At 40.0% G+C, this 21021-nt stretch overlaps 2 protein-coding genes across 4 annotated transcripts in view; one reads left to right on the forward strand and one right to left on the reverse strand.

Moving 5' to 3' along the window:
* LOC129178532 (granule associated Rac and RHOG effector protein 1-like) overlaps window positions 1-2983 on the reverse strand; it is a 37835-nt gene extending 34852 nt beyond the window's left edge. Inside the window, exon 1 of one of the 3 annotated variants that reach the window (XM_054770849.1) lies at window positions 2906-2983. The gene's annotated coding sequence lies outside the window, so the exon portion shown is untranslated. Of the gene's footprint in view, window positions 1-2410; window positions 2434-2905 lie in introns of those variants that run through there. The other 2 variants (XM_054770848.1, XM_054770850.1) reach the window with 2 other exon arrangements.
* A 1327-nt stretch (window positions 2984-4310) lies between these two features.
* gpib (glucose-6-phosphate isomerase b) lies at window positions 4311-18294 on the forward strand. The gene is made up of 18 exons (XM_054770618.1): window positions 4311-4485; window positions 4567-4657; window positions 4724-4792; window positions 7989-8108; window positions 8186-8269; window positions 8349-8495; window positions 9919-9990; window positions 10080-10124; window positions 10228-10281; window positions 10586-10646; window positions 11019-11062; window positions 11163-11315; window positions 13553-13682; window positions 13760-13836; window positions 15239-15367; window positions 15487-15562; window positions 17183-17249; window positions 17363-18294. The coding sequence occupies exons 1-18, from the start codon at window positions 4367-4369 to the stop codon at window positions 17484-17486; spliced, it is 1662 nt and encodes a 553-aa protein (XP_054626593.1). The 5' UTR covers window positions 4311-4366; the 3' UTR covers window positions 17487-18294.
* The last annotated feature ends 2727 nt before the right edge of the window (window positions 18295-21021 follow it).

Below are 21021 nucleotides of genomic sequence, written 5' to 3' on the forward strand. Positions count from 1 at the left end.
TTTTACATGCCCTGACACACAAATCTATAAACGGTAACATTTCCATGCCGCATCATTGTCATGTGTCAGGCTAGGTATAGATATTGCTTTATACCAGACTGAACACAGCATGTTATGCTCTATAGGTGTAGCCCTGGTGTAACGTTTCATGTTATGGATAATAGTTGTCTGTGATGTACAGTGTACACGCTGGAATCCATGAAGTGTGTCTAACAAACATGCACCTAAAGCTGCGCAAATCTCTAAACCATTGCCACTTGTTAGTCCAGCTAAAGTGGACTAACTAAGAGGCTGCAACTAAGTTTTGTTGTTTTGACAGTGGTTAACTTCTTTTTACGCTTGTATGACATGTCGTTCGCACAGTATGTTGCACGCTTGAATGGGGGGAAAAAACGTGCCTCTGAAGCCGCACAAAACTTTGAGGTCCAAACAGTCGTCAGTAATTTAATAGTTTGAGGGTAGTGCTGAACTTCTTTTTACACTTTTTGACATGTGAACATTACCCGCAAGACTTATTGTGTGTATGTCTCCATATTAATGGTGGTTAGCTTCTTTTTACACTTGCTTGACAACTGCTGTCTTAAAGACAGTTGATTGTGTTTAGGATACTCGCGTCAAGCAGCAATAAGTGACGTACAGTCTCTTTCAAATGTAAAATAGCCTGCGAGTGAGAAGCTACACGCTTGCTGTCAGTCGTTTATTGAAAAAGAGGGCTCGTCTTACATTACGGGCCATCTTATACTCGGGTCGAGCAGCAATAAGTGACGTACAGTATCTTTAAAATGCAAAATAGCCTGCGAGTGAGCAGCTACACTCCTGCTCTGTCATGTCTTGAAAAAGAGGGGTTGTCTTAACAATGAGGACCGTCTTATACTCAGATCAAGTAGCAATAAGTGGCATACAGTATCTTTAAGATGCAAAACAGCCTGTGAGTGAGAAGCTCCAATCTCCCTCTGTCAGGTTCAAAAAAAGAGGAGTCATCTTATATTCAGGGCCGACTTATTTCCGGGTCAAGCAGAAATAAGCGACATACAGCAGCTTTATGATAGAAAAAAGCTTGCGAGTGTGCAGCTACACTGTCGTATCTTCAAGAAAAACTGGTTGTCTTATATTCAGGGCTATTTTATATTCAGGTCAAAAAGCGACGAGTGTCATACAGTATCTTTATAATGCACAAAAGCCAACGAGTGCACAGCTACACTCTTGCTCTCATGTATTCAAAAAGAGGGTCGTCTTGCATTGAGGCCCGTCTTACACTCAGACCAAGTAGCAATAGGTGACATACTGTATCTTTATGATGAAAGAAAAGGCTGTGAGTGTGCAGCTATACTCTTTCTCTGTCGTATCTTGAAAAAGAGGTGTCATCTTATATTCGTGCCAAGCAGCAATAAGTCATAGTCATAGTCATAGTATCTTTATGATGCAAAAAAAAAGCCTATGAATGAGCAGCTACACTCTCCCTCTCTGTCAGGTCTTGAAAAAAAGGGGTTGTCTTGTGTTTGGGTCAATATGGTGAATGCAGAATTATGTGAGTGTTTTTAAAATGCAAAAAAACAAAAAACTGAGCAAGCAGCTACACTCTCCTTCTGTGGGGTCCATCTTATATTCCAGGTCTTCTTATAATGTAGGGTTACAGTTACTTCATTGTTAAGGTGAAACAGATAATAAAGTAACTAACTGTATTTGGGTGCAGCAGTAACTATCTTTACAAACGCCTGTGAGTGAGAAGTTACTTTCTCAATCTAGTATAAAGACCAAAGCAGGAAACACATTCCACATAGCATATTTCATTGTCAGGTGTCTCCTCTACTGCTATCAGACCGCGCTGTTTTGTTTATAGACGGCTAGGGTTTACATTTACTTCATTTTCCTATTGGCTGCTACTCGCTTTACAAACATAGCGTGAACCATAAATGTAATCGCATCAGGAGATTTAAAGCGTGTGCGCTGAATAGTAGTTTTCACAGCGGTTCACTATTTGGCAGGAAGTCGTCGAGGAATCCCCAGCTCAGGCTGGTTTCATCGAAACTCGCCGCAGATGACATCTTGGGATCGGTATCAGTCGCAGCTATGAATGACAGCTAATACGGACAAGTGACGTCTTTTGCGCGATGTGACGCTATAAAGCTCATATCCCTCAACGACAAAACAAGCACACAGGAGTTTTTCCTCCAAAGAAGAATGTTCTCTGAAGCTAGTTAGCCGGGTGGTCTGAAAATGGGTAGTCACTAGCTAGCAAGCTAAGATAGAAACATACACAATACTTTCAAATAAACTAGCCCAACTCAACTTATACTCTTTGTAAGGGGTGGCAGCGTCCATTATCGGACACACACACACACGTCGCCACCGCGTAGCTACGTAATTACAGACCACGCATGTCATTTATGATGAATTGCACGCTTTTTACCTCCTCTGTCAAGCGTAGCCATTCGTTGTAAAGGCAATGGTGATAACCAAAAGCAGGCTTTGATGGCATTGGAAATAGAAACAACATAACATACATAACTTAACACGCGAGTCGCTCCTCCCTCTTTGTAGCCAAAGGTGGGTGGCTTCACCAGGAGATGGAATTGTGTGTTTATCTATGCAACAACCCGCCCCCAAGACGTCAGTGGATTTAAAGTGACAATTATGATGAGAAATAGAGAATAAGAATAGGGTGCGACCGATAATGGGCGCACTGATGTTTCATCTATAGTTGGTAGCTTACACATAGCTGGCTAGCGTTGGCTGCCTTGCTAGCTCTCTCTGCGACACGACTGAAAAAGCCGAAGAGGCACCGAACAAATCTTTATTTTTTAGCACGCAACAAAGCACCGAGCCTACAAAAGTTAGATGGTCACGAGCACAAGAGTGTAAAGAGAACAACCGTGAGGGACGATAAAATAGCCACATCGCTTACCAGCTCGGCATCCACCCTCTTGACAGCGAAGCTCCCTGTCTGACTGCCTGTGTGACGAGCGACGACACTGTCGCAATAAAAGTAGATACTTCCGGCCGAAGACTTTCAAAACAAGACCACGGCGCGAGACAAATGTGATACAGAAAAACAACACAAACGACGACATGAAAACATAGAAATGCTTTAGCATGCCACAATTAAAGCGAAACAAAAGCCACACACTCACATAAAAAGGCCAATAGATACACAACAGATGACCGTCACAAAGACTGAGGTTTTGTCGCCCTCTAACGTTTGACAATGACTATTACATCATGTTTACGTTGTTTTTACCTATTACAGTCTGTACGTTCAGATCAATAGTATGAATAGTAATAGTGATGTATGGCTATAATACAAAATTCGTAAAGTCAGTATATTCACAGTAATATACAGGATAAACAACCCATGAGACAATAAAAGCCCAATTAATAACACAAATAAAAAATATAAATAATAATAAAACAGTAATCAAAGGAATACCGTAGATAAAGCACAAACATTTTATGTTACAACAGTATTTAATAATATTACATTAATATGATTATATTTTTATGATTTATAACATATTTTTAAATCTACAAATAAAGCTACATGTCATATTTTTAAATTAAGGGCTTTCACATTTGAGATCATGAGTGTTCTATCTGGGTAAATATATGAACCATGTACATTTTGTTATTTAAGGAATATTCATTTATTTTTAATAATCATTTTTATTGAAAATAAAGCTACAATTTCGTAAGCCAGTCTGTTTTTGAAAGGGGTATGATTATTGATTACATTATTACAACGTATTACAACACGTTACATTTAATAAAATATTTATATACAATCTTAGGATATGTTTTCATGATAATGATTTTGACATATTTTTTAATGATTTAATTTTCAATAATGTGAGTAAAGCGACATATCCTTTTGTAAACTGAGTTTTAGAAAGAGGTTTCACAATTTTGATTTAAAAAATAAAAGGAAGAAAGTAAATTATGTATAAAAATAAGTACTTTTTACAAATTAATTAATTAATGAATATTACTTTTTAAAATCATCATCATGTATTTATTTATTAATTTAGTGATCATCATTATTATTATATTTGAACTTGAGTTGACATCATCGTGTTGTGTTAGATGCCCTTGAGTGTATTTATTGCACGTGACAACATGCTAGCAACATGCTAGTGCTAATTGTTACGTTGCATTCAAGCGTGTGAGACGTTGAAGTGCGCAACACTGCTGACATTCCAAACATGCACTGGAACGCCCGGAGGACACGGAGCGGGAGGTGTGACAAGCACCGACCCCGAATATAGTCCAAGTAGGAGGGGCAATGGCCGCTCTGGACGGGGTCGCCCTTCAAAACTCTTTTGCACTGACCCGCTCGGCCCCACTCAAGTCAGGAGGACTCTGGACTCACAGCATGGGACTCACACAGGACCCCGTCTTCCACAGGCTGCAGGAATGGTACACGGCCCACGCCTTGAACCTCAACATGAGGCACATGTTTGATGCCGACGCAGAGAGATTCAACAAATTCAGGTACGGATTCAACGCAACATTTAAGTGTGGTTCATGCAGCAGGCGGCACAGTGGGTTGGGTGTTATGTTGCGTCTGTGCAGCCTCAACCTGCAGACGGAAGACGGTGACATCCTCCTGGATTACTCCAAGAACCTCATCACCGATGAAGTCATGAAGCTGCTGGTGGACCTGGTAGCTAGCGCTACTTTGTTTTATTCCCCTGTGATGATAAATGCAACATGTCGCGCTGTTTGGCAGGCCAAATCCCGAGGCATGGAGGCGGCCAGGGAGAAGATGTTCACCGGAGAGAAGATCAACTTCACTGAGGTACATACAAGCTGACCTCCTGACATTTGTCCCGCCACAGCAGCCATGTGGCGATGACTAAGCCATCTTGTCACATGGCGTCACTGTAAAGCGGCTTGTGCATACGTGGGATTTATCGCATCCTATCATCACTGTGCAGACTTTTATTTGTAGCACAGTCATATTTCCTGTACTGGACATCTCACAATTGTCCAAAAATCCTAAACTACTTGAGCAGGGGTGTCCACACTTTTTCCAGCGAGGGCCACATACTGGAAAATGAAAGGATGCAAGGGCCACTTTGACTGCTTTACAGCACACAGTGGTGTGAAAAAGTGTTGGCCCCCTTCCTGATTTCTTATTTGTTGGCATCTTTGCCACACTTCAATGTTTCAGATCACCAAACACACTGAAACATTAGTCAATGACAACACCACTGAACACAAAATGCAGTTTTTAAATGAAACCTTTTATGATTAAGGGAGGAAAACAATCCAAAGCTACATGGTCCTGTGTGAAAAAGTGATCCCCCTAAAGCTAACAACTGGTTGGGCCCCCCTTAGCAGCAACAACTGCAATCAAGCGTTTGTGATAACTTGCAATGAGTCTCTTACAGCGCTGGGGAGGAATTTAGCTGAATTGTTGTCATTCAGCCACATTGGAGGATTTTCCAGCATGAAGCACCTTTTTAAGGTCATGCCACAGCATCTCAATAGGATTCAGGTCAGGACTTGGACTGGGCCGCTCCAAAGTCTTCATTTTGGGGGCAGCAAGGCTCAGGTGGTAGCGTGGTCGTCTTCCAACCTGAGGGTTGCGGCCTCGATCCTCCGTCCTCCCGCGATCGTGTGGAAGTGTCCTCGGGCAAGATACTGAACCCCCAGTTGCTTCTGATGAGAATCCCACTGGCATACCTCCCCCAGAGGAAGCAGAGTCGGAGGACACCGTGGCTGAGGTGTCTGGGGTAGTCAAAAAGCTGCCATGTTAAGGGGCTGTCTTGGCAGACAGTCTCCTCGACACTGCGTGGAAGTCGTACATTGGGTGGGAGTCCCTGGGAAAGTCTACTCCAGGGAGAAGGCTACCACCGTTAGTCGAACCTCGGCCACAGGAGGTGCAATGGGAGTTTGCCCAACAAGTCTACATGTGCTTTGTAGACTTGGAAAAGGGGCCGTGTCCCTCCCGGTGTCCTGTGGGGGTTCTCCGGGGGTACGGGATTGGCTACTACGTGCCATTCGGTCCTTGGTTCGCATTGTCAGCAGCAAGTCCATAACGTTGGCCTCCGCCAAAGCTGCTCTTTGTCGTCGATTCTGTTCATAATTTTTATGGACAGAATTTCTAGGCATCGAGGGAGTCCAGTCAGGGCGCCTTAGGATCTCGTTTGCTGGTTTTTTATTTAATTTTCCAATAATTTCAACTTTGTTCTTATCAATATTTATGACTCATAATATTATGACGTTATTCTCATAAAAGAACAACATTTTTATTGTCATAATATTGCTTAAGTTTATTCTCATTAAAAAACATTTCTTTAATATTTTGACTAGTCTCATAAAATGACAGCTGTTTTTTTTCTATTTCTGCTATTGTTTCTGTTCCATTTTGGAACAATTTCAACTTTCTTCTTGTAAATTTTCATCTCGGGATTCTGACTTTATTGCCGTAATATTTGGACTTTATTCTCGTAACATTAGGACATTATCTGCAACCTCATGTTCCAAAAATTAGAACTTTATTTGTTGTTTTGTTTGTTTTCTCATAATATCACGACTTTTAAAAAGTAACATCTTTTTTCTTGAATATTTCAACTGTATGCTCCTAAAATGACGTACGAGTTTATTCTCGTACAATTGAGACATTTTTTCTTATTAGAAAACAACTTTTTTCTTGTCATATTTTGACTTTAGTCTTGGAAAATTGCAGCTGTTTTTACCATTTTTGTTGTTTTGGGGTTTTTTTCAACTATTTCAACTTTCTTCTTGTAAGTTTCCATCTCGTAATTATGACTTTATTCTCATAATATTTTCACTTCATTCTTGTAATAGTATAACTCTTTTCGCAACCTAATTTTCCAAAAATGACAAATTAATTAGTTGTTTTGTTTGTTTTTCATAATACAAAAATAGCATCTTTTTTCTTTCATATTGTAGCATTATGCTATTAAAATGACGTTCTTTTTAGCTCATAAAATTATGACATTCTTCTCATAAAATGACATGATTTTTTTCATAATATTACAAGTTTAACAACAAAATTAGAAATGTACGGAATCAGAGATTAGTTTTGAATTGGGTTAAAAGCTACCTGGCAAACAGGAATCAATTTGTAAAGCTAGGAGAATACACATCTGCGAGTTTAAATATCACGTGTGGAGTACCCCAGGGGTCAATTTTGGGACCAAAACTGTTCAATTTGTATATCAATGACATCTGTAAAGTGACAAATGACTTAAAGTTGGTTTTATTTGCGGATGATACCGCAGCCTTTTGTTCTGGTGAAAGCACGCAAGAACTAATGAAAAAAGTCAAGAATGAAATGAGCACATGGTTTGATAAAAACAGATTATTCTTGAACTTGAGGCAAACTAAAAAATGCTATTTGCCAATAGCAGCAAGAACACGTACGACCAAATACAAATAGACGGAGTGGACATGGAAAGGGTGAATGAAAATACATTTCTGGGATCACAATAAATGAAAAAATGAGCTGGAAATCTCACATCAAAAATATACAACAGAAGTACTTCAATATTGAATAAAACTAAATTTGTTCTTAATCAAAAATCACTCTGCACTCTTGACTGTTGTTTAGTATTACGCTATCTAACTTATTGTGTGGAGATATGGGTTAATAATTATAAAAGCAACCTTCACTTTTTTTAATATTTCAACATTACGCTACTAAAATTAGTTTTTTTTACCTCATACTATTACGATGTTATTCTCGTAAAATTACGACTTTTCCTTGTTGGATTATAACTTTTTAAAACTTTATTCGTGTAAAATTACTGCTGACATTTCCATTTTCGCTATTTGTTTTTTTTTTTTGTTTTCTTGTTAAATTACATTTTAAGAATGTGCTGCGGGCCAATAAAAAAACAGCCACGGGCACATTTTGGACATCCCTGAGCTACAGGACGTCCAGGGGGATATATTGTGTCATGTTTAAACACGTTTTTTAAGAGAGAATGCTGCTTTAAAGCAGTTAATAATGGATCTTAAAGGGTCGAGCAGTGCTTCACGTGGCGTTGAGGAACCGCTCCAACACTCCCATCATGGTGGACGGCAAAGACGTGATGCCGGAGGTCAATAAAGTTTTGGACAAGATGAAGGATTTCTGTCATGTGAGTAAAATGCAGCAGTACACGAGAGTGTCAGCAGAAAAGCGAGATCACATCCAGTGATTGGTGTTTGCTCGCAGAGAGTTCGTAGCGGTCAATGGAAGGGCTACACGGGAAAAGCCATCACAGACGTCGTTAACATCGGAATAGGAGGATCTGACCTTGTGAGCACTTCATTCCTGATCATCTTCACCTAAAAGCCTCTTGATGATCTTGGATCAACTGATCTCCTTTGGCCCCCAGGGCCCCCTGATGGTGACTGAGGCCCTGAAGCCCTACTCCAAGGACGGGCCGCAAGTGTGCTTCGTGTCCAACATTGACGGGACGCACATCGCAAAGACGCTGGCGCACCTCGACCCTGAGACCACGCTCTTCATCATCGCGTCCAAGGTACGCTGGATGCTCACTGGGTGCTGGTCAACCTCGCATACACGTTTGCGTAAGCATCAAAGACGATTTGGAGTCTTCAATTAACCTCATGTGCAGGATTTTGTAAACATCAAAGACAATTTGGAGTTTCAATTAACCCGACGTACAAATTTTCGGAATCTGGAGTACAGTAAAACCTTGTTTATCTCAGTCTATCGCGATTAATTGGTTCTGGACCCGACCGTGATCCGTGATGTAGGATTCCTTATTTACAAATGGAATATTTTCGTAGTTAGAGCATAGAAAACCTGTTCACGACCTTCTAAATGCCTTTTTTTTTAACATTATTAGAGCCCTCTAGACATGAAATAACACCCCTATAGTCACCTTTACACTCATATTACCCAATATAGTGGACATCATAAAAGTGACATCGGGCGTTCAGAGTTGAGTTTCAGCGTTGCGTGGGGAACGGACACATAAGTAGCCCGTGTTTTTATTAGGGATTGTTGTGCCTGTTGTGAGATCAAACCTTCACCTGCAATAAGGTTCCTGCCTGCTCCAGCGATCATGTCTGGTGCTTGTGTGCCTCACCCAACATCACTGGCACAATAGTGCAAAATAAGTCAACAAAAACGAAAACTACCATTGGCTTTTTCCCCGAAAGCCCTCCCGTGTTTAACAGCGTATTCTCTGCTTTTGTAAGCAATATATACGGTTAATATAACAATATCAGCATTGTAGCAATATAGTGTTCCCTTGTTTTTCGCGGAGGATAGGTTCCAGGCATTTTCTCACATTTCTCTCTTGTTTAAACACTCTTGAAGTTCAAATTTCGTTTGAATTTTAATGCTCAACCTAGTAGGTTGGACACAAGAAATGATCTGACCGTGCCTCTTCCTGGCGCCGTTTGGCTGTCGTGTTTTTGTATCCTTGTTAAATCATGTACCGCTCCTGTCGTCGTATTTTCCTCACACGGTTAGCTATTGGCGGTTAGCAAGCAGCTCACAAGATTAGCTAGTTTGGTAGCCACGACCACAACAGGAGATTGATTGACAATGGTCTCCAGCCAATCAGGACGCAGAAGACAAGAAGGGAGAGAATAGTGATAAAGCACAGATTTACAAGACTCTACTTCCCACAATGCAGTTCTTCTTAAAGGGCCACGCTTGACCTCTAACATCGTTCATACGTTGTAAAAAAAAAAAAAAAGCAATAAAATTGCACCAAAAAAATCAGCGAATCTGCGAAAGGTGAACCGCGATGGAGCGAGGGAACACTGCATGTACAGCACAAAACAAACAACACCGATATATGTAGGAAAAATGACACGTATCGATACGGTATCGATACCATTCACTCATCACTTGAAGTCGTCACGCGTTGCTGCTTCGTGTGGTTTAAGTCTGCTACTTGTCATTCCTTCTTGCCTTTATTCTTGCAGACATTCACCACCCAGGAGACCATCACCAACGCCGAGTCGGCCAAAGAATGGTTCCTGGAGCGTGCCAAAGACGTGAGCGTGGACCCGGACGCCGTCATATAGCAACTTGCAATCCAACAGACGGACGACCTCGCTCAATTTGAATGTCATCTTTTCCACAGAAACATGCCGTGGCCAAACATTTCGTGGCTCTGTCCACCAACGGCGTAAGTTACAACACGCCTGGGTGATAACCCCGCCCCTCAATGGTGTCACCTTCAGCGTCTGTGTCTCTCTCTCTCTCGCTCTCTCTCTCTCTCTCTATCGCAGCCCAAAGTGAAAGACTTCGGCATCGACACAGACAACATGTTTGAGTTCTGGGACGTGAGTGCTCTTTCAGCTCTCTTATCTGCGGATGGGGGGGGGGCGGCTATATTTAAGCAAGGCTTTTTGACCCGGCCTGCGACTGCAACATACCTCCCGCCAGTTATTATTGGTGGTGACCTTCTCCCTTGCAGAGGTTACTGTACAGCAAAGGTCGTAGAGCTGCCTTCAGTTACATTGTTGGTACACGGCCTCGACGCATTAACCGACACAACATCACGCTACGTCACCTCTGTACCGCAAACGCAAACACATCCTACTTGCATTTCATAACCATCTTTTTTTCATGCATGCGTTCTTCCAGTGGGTCGGAGGTCGCTTCTCCTTGTGGTCGGCAATTGGCATGGCCATCGCCCTGCACATCGGTACTGTATGTTCATGAAATGTCGGCATGTGACCATTTAAAGGGCAAGAAGCCATAGTTTGTTTATGAATGAATAATAGTGCTATAATATTAATAATGATGTGTGTTACAATTTTAGGTTCCTAAATTTAAAACAAACCTTGCAATTTATTGCAATATTTATTTTAATAATAATAATAAAAATGCGCCTTGTATATAATGACACATGATTAATATTAATAATAGCAATTTCACTTTTTAATTACTATGTTGTATATGTAATTATATATTTTGACATTGATTTTTACAATAAAATGTTATCATGTAGCAACATATTTTGGACTTAAACAGAATCCCAAATCAAACTCGTTTTTGACATCTTTTCCTTCCTTAGGGTTCGACAACTTTGAGAAGCTTCTTTCAGGCGCTCACTGGATGGTAGGTCGACGAGGAGGTGAACGTTACCACATCCAGGTGCACCTGCACCATCTCATAAGATCCAACACAAGAGGTGTATGAGGAATTCTACCTTTTCCAGGACAACCACTTCCGCACGGCTCCTCTGGATAGAAATGCTCCGGTGCTGCTGGCCCTGCTGGGCATCTGGTACATCAACTTCTTCCACACGGAGACCCACGCCATGCTGCCCTATGACCAGTACATGCACCGCTTTGCCGCCTACTTTCAGCAGGTCAGACCACCAACACTGTTGCAGAAAAATATCTTGTTTTTTTTTTTTTACATTTCTTGAAATCAGTTGTGTTTTCATGTTAAAAAAAGGTCATATATATTATTTTCTGCATAGATTTTTTCCTGGAATTCTTTTATTTGTCACTTTTGTATGTGAAAATGTATAAAAATGATTAAAAAACTGCAAATGGCATATGCCAGCCACTATGCTATTTCCACGGCAACTCGGGCGGGCTGACTGTTTTGCTGCCCCATACAGCCAAAAAAGGACAGAAAATTCCGTTCGGAACACAGACGGGTTACAAAGCAAGATCATTTATACTTTTAGCCATGGAAGTGCCACCTTCTGCATCTGGCGGAAAATGTGAAATTGCCACGGAAGGCTCATTGTACAGTCATCCTTCATTTATTATGATTAATTGGTTCCTTGTTTATAAATGGAATATCTTCATAGTTAAAGCATAGAAAACCTGTTTATGACCTTCTAAATACGGTTTCTAACATTATTAGAGCCCTCTCGACATGAAATAACACCCCTATAGTCACCTTTGCACGTATTGCCCAATATAGCAGACATAATAGGAGAAAATAAAACATATAAGACACAATATAGACTCACATGTTAGCATTGGGACCATTCCTTACTTCCTGTTTGTACTGTCCCATCAATGTAAAATTACTGACACCTAGTGACCAGTGTAGACTACGACATATCATCACAACATATTTTAGTTTATTTATTTATGCTTGAAAATGCTTAAATTGGGCCAAAAAACGTACAAATTGCTTAAATATGCATATCTGTATCACTAATAGTACGCAGCAGTCAACCACAAAACAGCCAATTTATTAATGAATATATTTTTTAAAAATCGTGACAGATTGAAGGAGATTGCTGGATTGTATTTTTTTTTAAATCATGTCCTCGGCTCAATTATGTGTACAACAGACATTTTTCCACCAAGCAGTGCAGTTTGGTACGCCCTTACTTGATTAGCATTATCACTCCACAAATAACAGCATCCTAACAGCAAAACGGCGTGTAATTTGCCAGGGAATTTAACACACAACACAGTGCAGTGGTGTGTTAAACAAAAAAGGATAAAAAAAAAATAGAGCAGTCGAAAGAGGCGGTAACTAATTTATTTCATGAATTACATTCATTAACGCATGCGCATCGTGTCAAGCCACGTCTCTGTTACGATGGCGGATGGAGCCACAAGAGCGCACCCACGGAGTCTGCCACTCTTTTACAACTTGATTCTGACCTGAACACAGCAACAGCAGTGCAATTCCAACCACATGTATTTCCAACGCACAAAACACGTCTCTAGCCGACCTCGGAACATTTCCTCGTTGTCACCAGACGACAGGGAGATGCATTCAGGGACACTCTGAAAATCACAAGGGCATCATTTTATGCGTGTATGAGTCGTCTAAATAAACACAAAGAAAAACAGTAGATGGATATTCTTATCACTCAGTAACGTAACTCTTACTGCGGAAGTACAATTTGCTGCACTTAAGTATGCTCGGTCATCCCAGAAAATACATCTACACTCAAAACACGTGAATTCGATTCAGGCTACGTGGTGTCTTTGAACGCAACTCTTCGTGGCCCATAATAAAGTGACTGAAGTGTGATTATGCTAATGTTAAAGAGACTACCGTTTGGCAAATGCATTTTCAGACATGTGTGCCATCTTTTGTCTTGATTTAAACTTTCAGTTCATTTAAAGCTGGTAATACATACAAATACAGTATATATCATTATATCATCATCAATATATATCTTTCTCTTCGTAAAATACTGCAAAAATGGGCATATTTCAAACATAGTGGCAAATGGTGATTAATCATGATGAATTCATTTAAAAACTGGGATTAATTTGATTACATTTTGTAATCATTTGACAGCCTGAATAAAAATACAAGGAAAACCCGTCGGCATGGTCTTACAGCCATGCCGCAAGTGCAAAATTGAAAAGGTTCATTAAAAAATGCTCATATGAGGACGTTGCACGTTCTTTTCACACTGTAATAATGCTCTGTCGACCAATCAGCAGTACAAACACACGCCTCACTTCAAATAAATGCCCGATACTCCCTGCAGTTGAGTAAATAAATGCCACAATTTAGCATTGAATGCCTCTTAAATGTCCCTCTAATCAAGGCTGTGATGAGACATTCCAGTTCAAGTTGATTTTTACACTTATTATTACAGTGTGTGCTTTGCAGGGGGACATGGAGTCCAATGGCAAGTATGTGACCAAACACGGCACTCGGGTCAACCACCACACCGGGCCCATCGTGTGGGGGGAGCCTGGCACCAACGGCCAGCATGCCTTCTACCAGCTCATCCATCAAGGTAGCTTCGTCAGCACCCGAAAACACCCCGGAAGCAACGTGGATTTGCTTATTTTGGGTGTTTTTGGGTCAACTCAGGAACGCGCATGGTGCCGTCAGACTTCCTCATCCCGGCCCAGTCTCAGCACCCTATCAGGGACAACCTGCACCACAAGGCAGGTTCCCCTCATTTCATTTCAGTACTTCAGCCAGCCCACGAAAGAGCCGTCAGTGCAGATACAGAGCAGTTGTACAAACACAATCATATACGTTGTTCGGAGACGCTAATGGCAGGAGAGGATTAGACCACTACTCCGCCCAGGCTTAGTGTAAGGAACCAATAGGAGGAGGGTGTTGGCACACCCATTCCGCCCACTCTTACTGTATTTAAGGCCTAGGCTACCAGCACTTATTAGTTCGCTGACGAAGCTCTTAGGATGAGGAGCGAAACGTCCGACACTTTCTTCACAGAAGTACAGATGACGTCTCAAGAAGCCTTTCCCTCGACAATCATATACGGTGGTGTGAGTAAGTGTTTGCCCCCTGATTTCTTTTTTTTGTACTGGTCACACTTAAATGTTTCAGATCATCAAACAAATGTAAATATTAGTCAATGACAACACAACTGAACACAAAATTCACTTTTTAAATTAAACTCTTTATTATTAAGGGGAAAAAAAAATCCAAGTCTACATGGCGACTGTGTGAAAAGTGATTCCCCCATAAACCTAATAACTGGTTGCCCCCCCTTGTTAAAACATAATTTAACTGAGATTAATTGACATCTATCAGTCCAGAAAAGGTTATCAAGCCATTTCTAAAGAAGCTTTGGGACTCCATCAAACCACAGTGAGAGCCATTATCCACAAATGGCAAAAACATGGAACAGTGGTGAACCTTCCCAGGAGCGGCAATGACTCATCCAAGAGGTCACAAAAACCCCACAACAACATCTGAAGAACTGCAGGCCTCACTTGCCTCAGTTAAGGTCAGTGTTCATGACTCCACCATAAGAAAGACACTGGGCAAAAACGGCCTGCATGGCAGAGTTCCAAGACCAAAACCACTGATGAACAAAAAGAACATTAAGGCTTGTCTCAATTTCGCCAGAAAACATCTTGATGACCCCCAAGACCTTTGGGAAAATACTCTGTGGTCTAACGAGACAAAAGCTGAAATTTTTGGAAGATGTGTGTCCCATTACATCTGGCGTAAAAGTAACATATCGTTTCAGAAAAAAAACATCATACCAACAGTAAAATATGGTGGTGGTAGTGTGATGGTCTGGGGCTGTTTTGCTGCTTCAGGACATGGAAGACCTGCTGTGATAAATGGAAACATGAATTCTGAATTCAGAATTCACATTTGTTGCTGCTAAGGGTGGCCCATCCCTTTTTCACACAGGGCCATGTAGCTTTGGATTTTTTTTCTCCCTCAATAATAAAAAGTTTCATTTAAACTTGTTCAATTGTCACTGATGTTGATGTGTTGTCATCTGAATATGCGTGGGTGCCTCCTGTGTTTAATATATATGAAACACACATAAATGAATATTTTGGACTGTGCACTTCACTGCAGATCCTGCTGGCAAACTTCCTGGCCCAGACGGAGGCCCTCATGAGGGGTAAGACCACCGAGGAGGCCCGCAAGGAGCTGGAGGCCAGCGGCCTGAGTGGGGAGGCTCTGGAAAAGATCCTTCCACATAAAGTGAGTGGAAACACACTGTAAATAATCCAAATCTGGACTCTCATCAGCAGGATAAGATGGAGTGCCCCCTAGTGTCCAATAAGCTTTGTGCTGATAAACGTGTGGGTGTCTCCTTCAAGGTGTTCCAAGGAAACAGACCCACCAACTCCATCATCTTCAAGAAACTCACCCCCTACACACTGGGTGCCCTCATAGGTGAGGACAGGCATTAAAAGGTCGATGGCAGATTCAACCACCACTCGACTGGCACTGCTAAACATGTCCATCAAACACACTAATCCAGTCCTGGAGGTGTGGCTCCATCTGCAGGATCTGGTGTGTCACTGCACCACTTATAAATCCTTGTTTGGCACCTTTATCCGGATCCTCACTAAAATGTCACTCTTGTTTCACGGGAATAAGTGGCGTAGATGAAAACATTCCAAATGGATATTGTATTTTGTTTATTTTTTAAATTAGATTTATAATTAATTTGCTTATTTAGTTATTTTTTATGTTTTTTTTTCCATGGGCGATGAACCACCTTTTTACAAAATTATCTTAATTATTCATTTGAATGTATATACATTTATTTATTTTGACTTACTTGTTTATTTTATTTATTCGAAGGATTTAATTCTGTTTTTGCAGCAATGTAATTATCGCACAATGTTATCAAGTGTAAAAAAAAATAAACCCTGGACCCGCACTCTATTATTTATTTTTTTTAAATGCAAGTATGTAATATTTCTGTCAAAAATAGCGCGTTAACAGCGGTAACTAATTTATTAATTACTGTAATTTATTGTTGTTTATTGTTAATATGTTTAGCGTAATTAATGCATGCGTCTCGAGTCCTCCTCCTAACGACACTTCCTCCTTGTCACCAGATGCATTCAAGGACACTCCGAAAATCACAACATCTTAATAATGCCCGTATGTGTGGTCTAAACGAACAGAAAGACCAAGAAAAACAATAAGTGGATATACTTATCGCTCACTAACGTAACTCTTACTGCGGAAGTAGAAATTGAGGCATTTAAGTATGCTTGAAAATCCCAGAAAATACAGCTACGCTCAAAACGTGAATTTAGCTCCCAGAACAAATTACTTGGTGCCTTTGAACGCAACTCTTCACGGCTCATCATAACACGGTCAAAGTGGGATTCAAATGTTGTGGTCATTTGGAACTGTTGATTCATACAAATGCATATGTGATTGTGTCCTGTCAGTTATCTTTTCGTTCATAAAATACAGTAAAAATGGGAGTATTTCACACATAGTTGCAAATGGTGATTAATTATGATTAATTAAGTGGAAAACTGTGATTAATTTGATTCAAATTTGTAGTCATTTGACAGCCCTAAGTTGTTTTCATACATACATATATATATATATATATATATATATATATATATATACATATATACATATATATATATATATATATATATATATACATACATATATATATATACACTGTATATTATACATATATTGTATATGTATATATAAGAATTTTTTTTTTTTTGTGAGTAGTGGCTAATAATCTGGAGGCACCAAAAACTGCAGTGGGTTCTTTTCATGGCCTTTGCAACATGACAGGACAATAAAATTGTTTTAATCATTTATTTGTTTAAAATGTATAATAATTCATAATAAACATATAAAACAAGCTACAATAAAATACATATATTTTTTAATTAAATTATTTGAATTTCATTGAATGATTTTAAATACAATTTGAGTTTATTGGTGTGAAATCTTGTAATATACGACAAAACATTTCTTTGTGCCATGTCGCTAACAATGTTGTGTTTTTACTTTGTTTTGCAGCCATGTACGAGCACAAGATCTTCATCCAGGGTCTGATGTGGGAGATTAACAGTTTTGACCAGTGGGGGTGAGGCACTTTATTGGCATGAAAGAGTGACAGTGGGAAGAGAAAGGAAGTATGGAATTGAAAGGAAGTCAGAACTATGCATTGCACTCTATTGTGTGTGTGTGTGTTGTTAGAGTGGAACTGGGCAAACAGTTGGCAAAGAAGATCGAAACCGAGCTGAAGGACGCCGCCGAGGTCCACTCCCACGACGCCTCCACCAACGGACTGATCAACTTCCTCAAAAAGAACTTTGCCTGAGCTTCACACCCATCACGATATACATCACTTTGTCTGTTGGTTTGTCTTCTTTGCAACGGTCACTTTTCACTTTTGTGTGGCTGTGGGTCCGAGTTCACTGGCGCTTTCAAAAAAACCCATCAAGTCACACCTCATATTAAAGGCCACGGCGAAGGCTTTCCAGATTGGTAATGATTTTGTCAATATGTCCTCATATGGTGACACAGTGACACCAAAACATCAACTCTAAATCTGCACTCACTAGTTATACTCACAAGATAAAAAAAGTCCCATCCCATCTAGTCATACTTTATGTTAGAGGTCACGATGAGAGCTTTACAGATTTGTAATTATTTTGTCCATGTGTGGTAATATGATGAAGCAATCACTGAAAAACACCTCACAATGACAACAAAACATCGCCTCTAAATCTGCACTCACTAGTTGTAGTAACAAGGTAAAAAAAAAATCCATTTTCATCAAACCCCATCATGTCATATGTCATGTTAAAGGTCAAGATGAGCGCTTTCCAGATCTGTTATTATTTTGTCAATATATCCTCATACGGCGACACAATGACAACAAAACATTGTCTCTAAATCTGCACGCCCTAGTTGTAGCAACAAGGTAAAAAAATGCATTTTCATCAAACCCCATCATGTTATATGTCATGTTAAAGGTCATGATTAGGGCTTTCCAGATGTGTAATTACTTTCCCAATACAGTATGTTGTCATACGATGACAAAATTACTACTAACACATTCACTCTTTATTAAAGCCACAAATTTGCACTAAATAGTTATAGTAAGGGAAAAACACATCGATTTTCATCCAACCCCATCATGTCATATGTCATGTTAAAGGTCATGATGAGGGCTTTCACGCTTTGTAATTATTTTGCCAATATGTCTTAATATAATGACGCAATTACTACTTTCTTCCACTTGAAAACACCAAACTCCACTAATTAGTTGTCTTCCCTTCACAGTTTCTTGCTTACGTGAAGGGCTGCTGCTGCTGCTGCTGCTGCTGCTGCTGCTGCTGCTGCGCTGCAATAATACAAACATCGTAACAACTTGTCACTAGGTGGCAGCAGAGCGCCAGTTGTAGTGTCTGGGATCAAACCAACCACTCGGTAATGCGTCTGTGTAGGCTCTCAGTCGTACAGGAGTTGTCCATCGAGGAAAAGGCTTCTTGAGACGTCATCTGTACTTCTGTGTAGAAGGTGTCGGACGTTTCGCTCCTCATCCGAAGAGCTTCGTCAGCAAACTAATAAGTGCTGGTAGCTTAGGCCTTAAATACAGTAAGAGTGGGCGGAATTGGTGTGCCAACACCCTCCTCCTATTGGTTCGTTACACTAAGCCTGCATTCCTCATCTTTACAGTGGTATAATCCTATCCTGTTATTCACACCTACGATAAAAGGGAAGTGTCGCTCCCTGAATTGGGTATGAACGACTCTGATACTGGCTTGTTAGCATCTATTGTTCTGGCTCGGCCCTGCCTTCACCTCATTTGCAAGACTAAGAGCTGTGGGTTTTGGTCTCAGTAACCTGCTGAACACAGGGTCCAAATTGAACCTCAAACCACCATTCCGATTCAATGATGGGTTCTGTTGTTTGACAAAAATAGCTTCCTTTACTCCTCTTTCAAACCATCTGTTTTCTTTGGCCAAAATCTTTACCTCGCTGTCCTGAAAAGAGTGATTGGTAGCTTTCAGGTGTAGATGTACTGCTGATTGAGGACCACTAGCATTGTCCCTGCGATGTTGATAAAGCCTTTTTTGGAGCATTTGCTTAGTTTCCCCAATGTAGTGCTCTTTGCATTCCTCATCTTTACAGTGGATGGAATAGACCACATTGCTCTGTTTCTGGTTTGGAGCCTTGTCTTTAGGATGCACTAATTTTTGTCTCAGGGTATTTACTGGTTTGAAATAGGTAGGAATTTTGTGTTGCCATAAGATCCTCTGGAGTTTTTCGGAGACCCCCGCTACATAAGGGACTACCACTCCTCTCCTTTTAGCTTCTGTGGGCTTTTGGGTTTCTTTCCCTACTCTCTTCTTTTGACATTTGTTAAAGGAAGGAGTAAAGGAAGCTATTTTTTTTTTTTTTTTTTTTTTTTTTTTTTTTTGTCAAACAACAGAACCCATCATTGAATCGGAATGGTGGTTTGAGGTTCAATTTGGACCCTGTGTTCAGCAGGTTACTGAGACCAAAACCCACAGCTCTTAGTCTTGCAAATGAGGTGAAGGCAGGGCCGAGCCAGAACAATAGATGCTAACAAGCCAGTATCAGAGTCGTTCATACCCAATTCAGGGAGCGACACTTCCCTTTTATCGTAGGTGTGAATAACAGGATAGGATTATACCACTGTAAAGATGAGGAATGCAGGCTTAGTGTAACGAACCAATAGGAGGAGGGTGTTGGCACACCAATTCCGCCCACTCTTACTGTATTTAAGGCCTAAGCTACCAGCACTTATTAGTTTGCTGACGAAGCTCTTCGGATGAGGAGCGAAACGTCCGACACCTTCTACACAGAAGTACAGATGACGTCTCAAGAAGCCTTTTCCTCAACCACTCGGTAACTTTGAACAGTTGAGTCAATGGAACAAAATGTCAAAGGTCTCACAAGTCCCCAGACGGTGGAGCATACATTTGAAGGGGAAAACAAAAAAAGACAAATCTTAAAGGCAAGCGAATGCTCACGCACTGCTTGCTGCATGTTGATTTAGCTCAATATTAAAAAAAAAACACACACACACACACACTTGTGGGTAAATAATAATAATAAAAAAGATACTGTGCCTCAGTTATTTTTCATTTTAAATATTTAAAATCATTTTATTACATTTTAATATTTTTTTATTATTAGTTTAATTTGTAATGTTAATTTTCCAAAAACAAACAATAATCAAATTAAAAACTCACCTCAGTTAAACTCCTTTATTCCCCGGAAGAAGAAAACCACAAATTGTGCACATTTACTTCACGATAGCGGTAAATATCACAACAATACAAATATGTACTTTTAAATCGTATCCATTCAATTATGTATGAAAAAAATGCTAACATTTATTATTTAAACATGTTTTTATTATTTATTTCATATATAAATCTAAAAATACATAGAGCATATATTCCTATTTAAAATATGCATCCATTTATATTATCGTTTCACCATGAAGTATCACCGTGATTAAATATTCTTATAAAAATGCATTCGCCCAAATTCTTTTATTTATTTCAGGATGTCAATAAACGTTTCTAAAATATGGCGCGTGTCAAATAAATATATATATATACATATATAATTCACAATGTGATATCAAAATATACTGTGAGATATTCTTATGAAAATGCAAAAAACAAATCATAATATCATAAATGTATTTCATGATCATATGAAATAATCCAAACCATAATATTCCCTCTTGACGTGTAATGCTGCCCGTTGTTCGTGTGCAGATGTACCTAATGTTGTGACCCGTGAGTGTACAGTATTTCCGTCTCCTCTGCAGTTGCAGAGAGAATGTGAGGAGTTTACACACCAAAAAA

This window comes from Dunckerocampus dactyliophorus, chromosome 3 (genome assembly GCF_027744805.1).
Source record: "Dunckerocampus dactyliophorus isolate RoL2022-P2 chromosome 3, RoL_Ddac_1.1, whole genome shotgun sequence".
NCBI lineage: Eukaryota > Metazoa > Chordata > Actinopteri > Syngnathiformes > Syngnathidae > Dunckerocampus > Dunckerocampus dactyliophorus.

What these genes read in the sequence shown, in the direction of transcription:
- gpib (XM_054770618.1), top strand. Translation starts at nt 4,367, where the DNA reads ATGGGACTCACACAGGACCCCGTCTTCCACAGGCTGCAGGAATGGTAC. An exon ending in AGATGAAGGATTTCTGTCAT is followed by an intron (nt 8,109 to 8,185) that starts GTGAGTAAAATG and finishes GTTTGCTCGCAG; the next exon opens with AGAGTTCGTAGCGGTCAATG. An exon ending in AACAGTTTTGACCAGTGGGG is followed by an intron (nt 17,250 to 17,362) that starts GTGAGGCACTTT and finishes GTGTGTTGTTAG; the next exon opens with AGTGGAACTGGGCAAACAGT.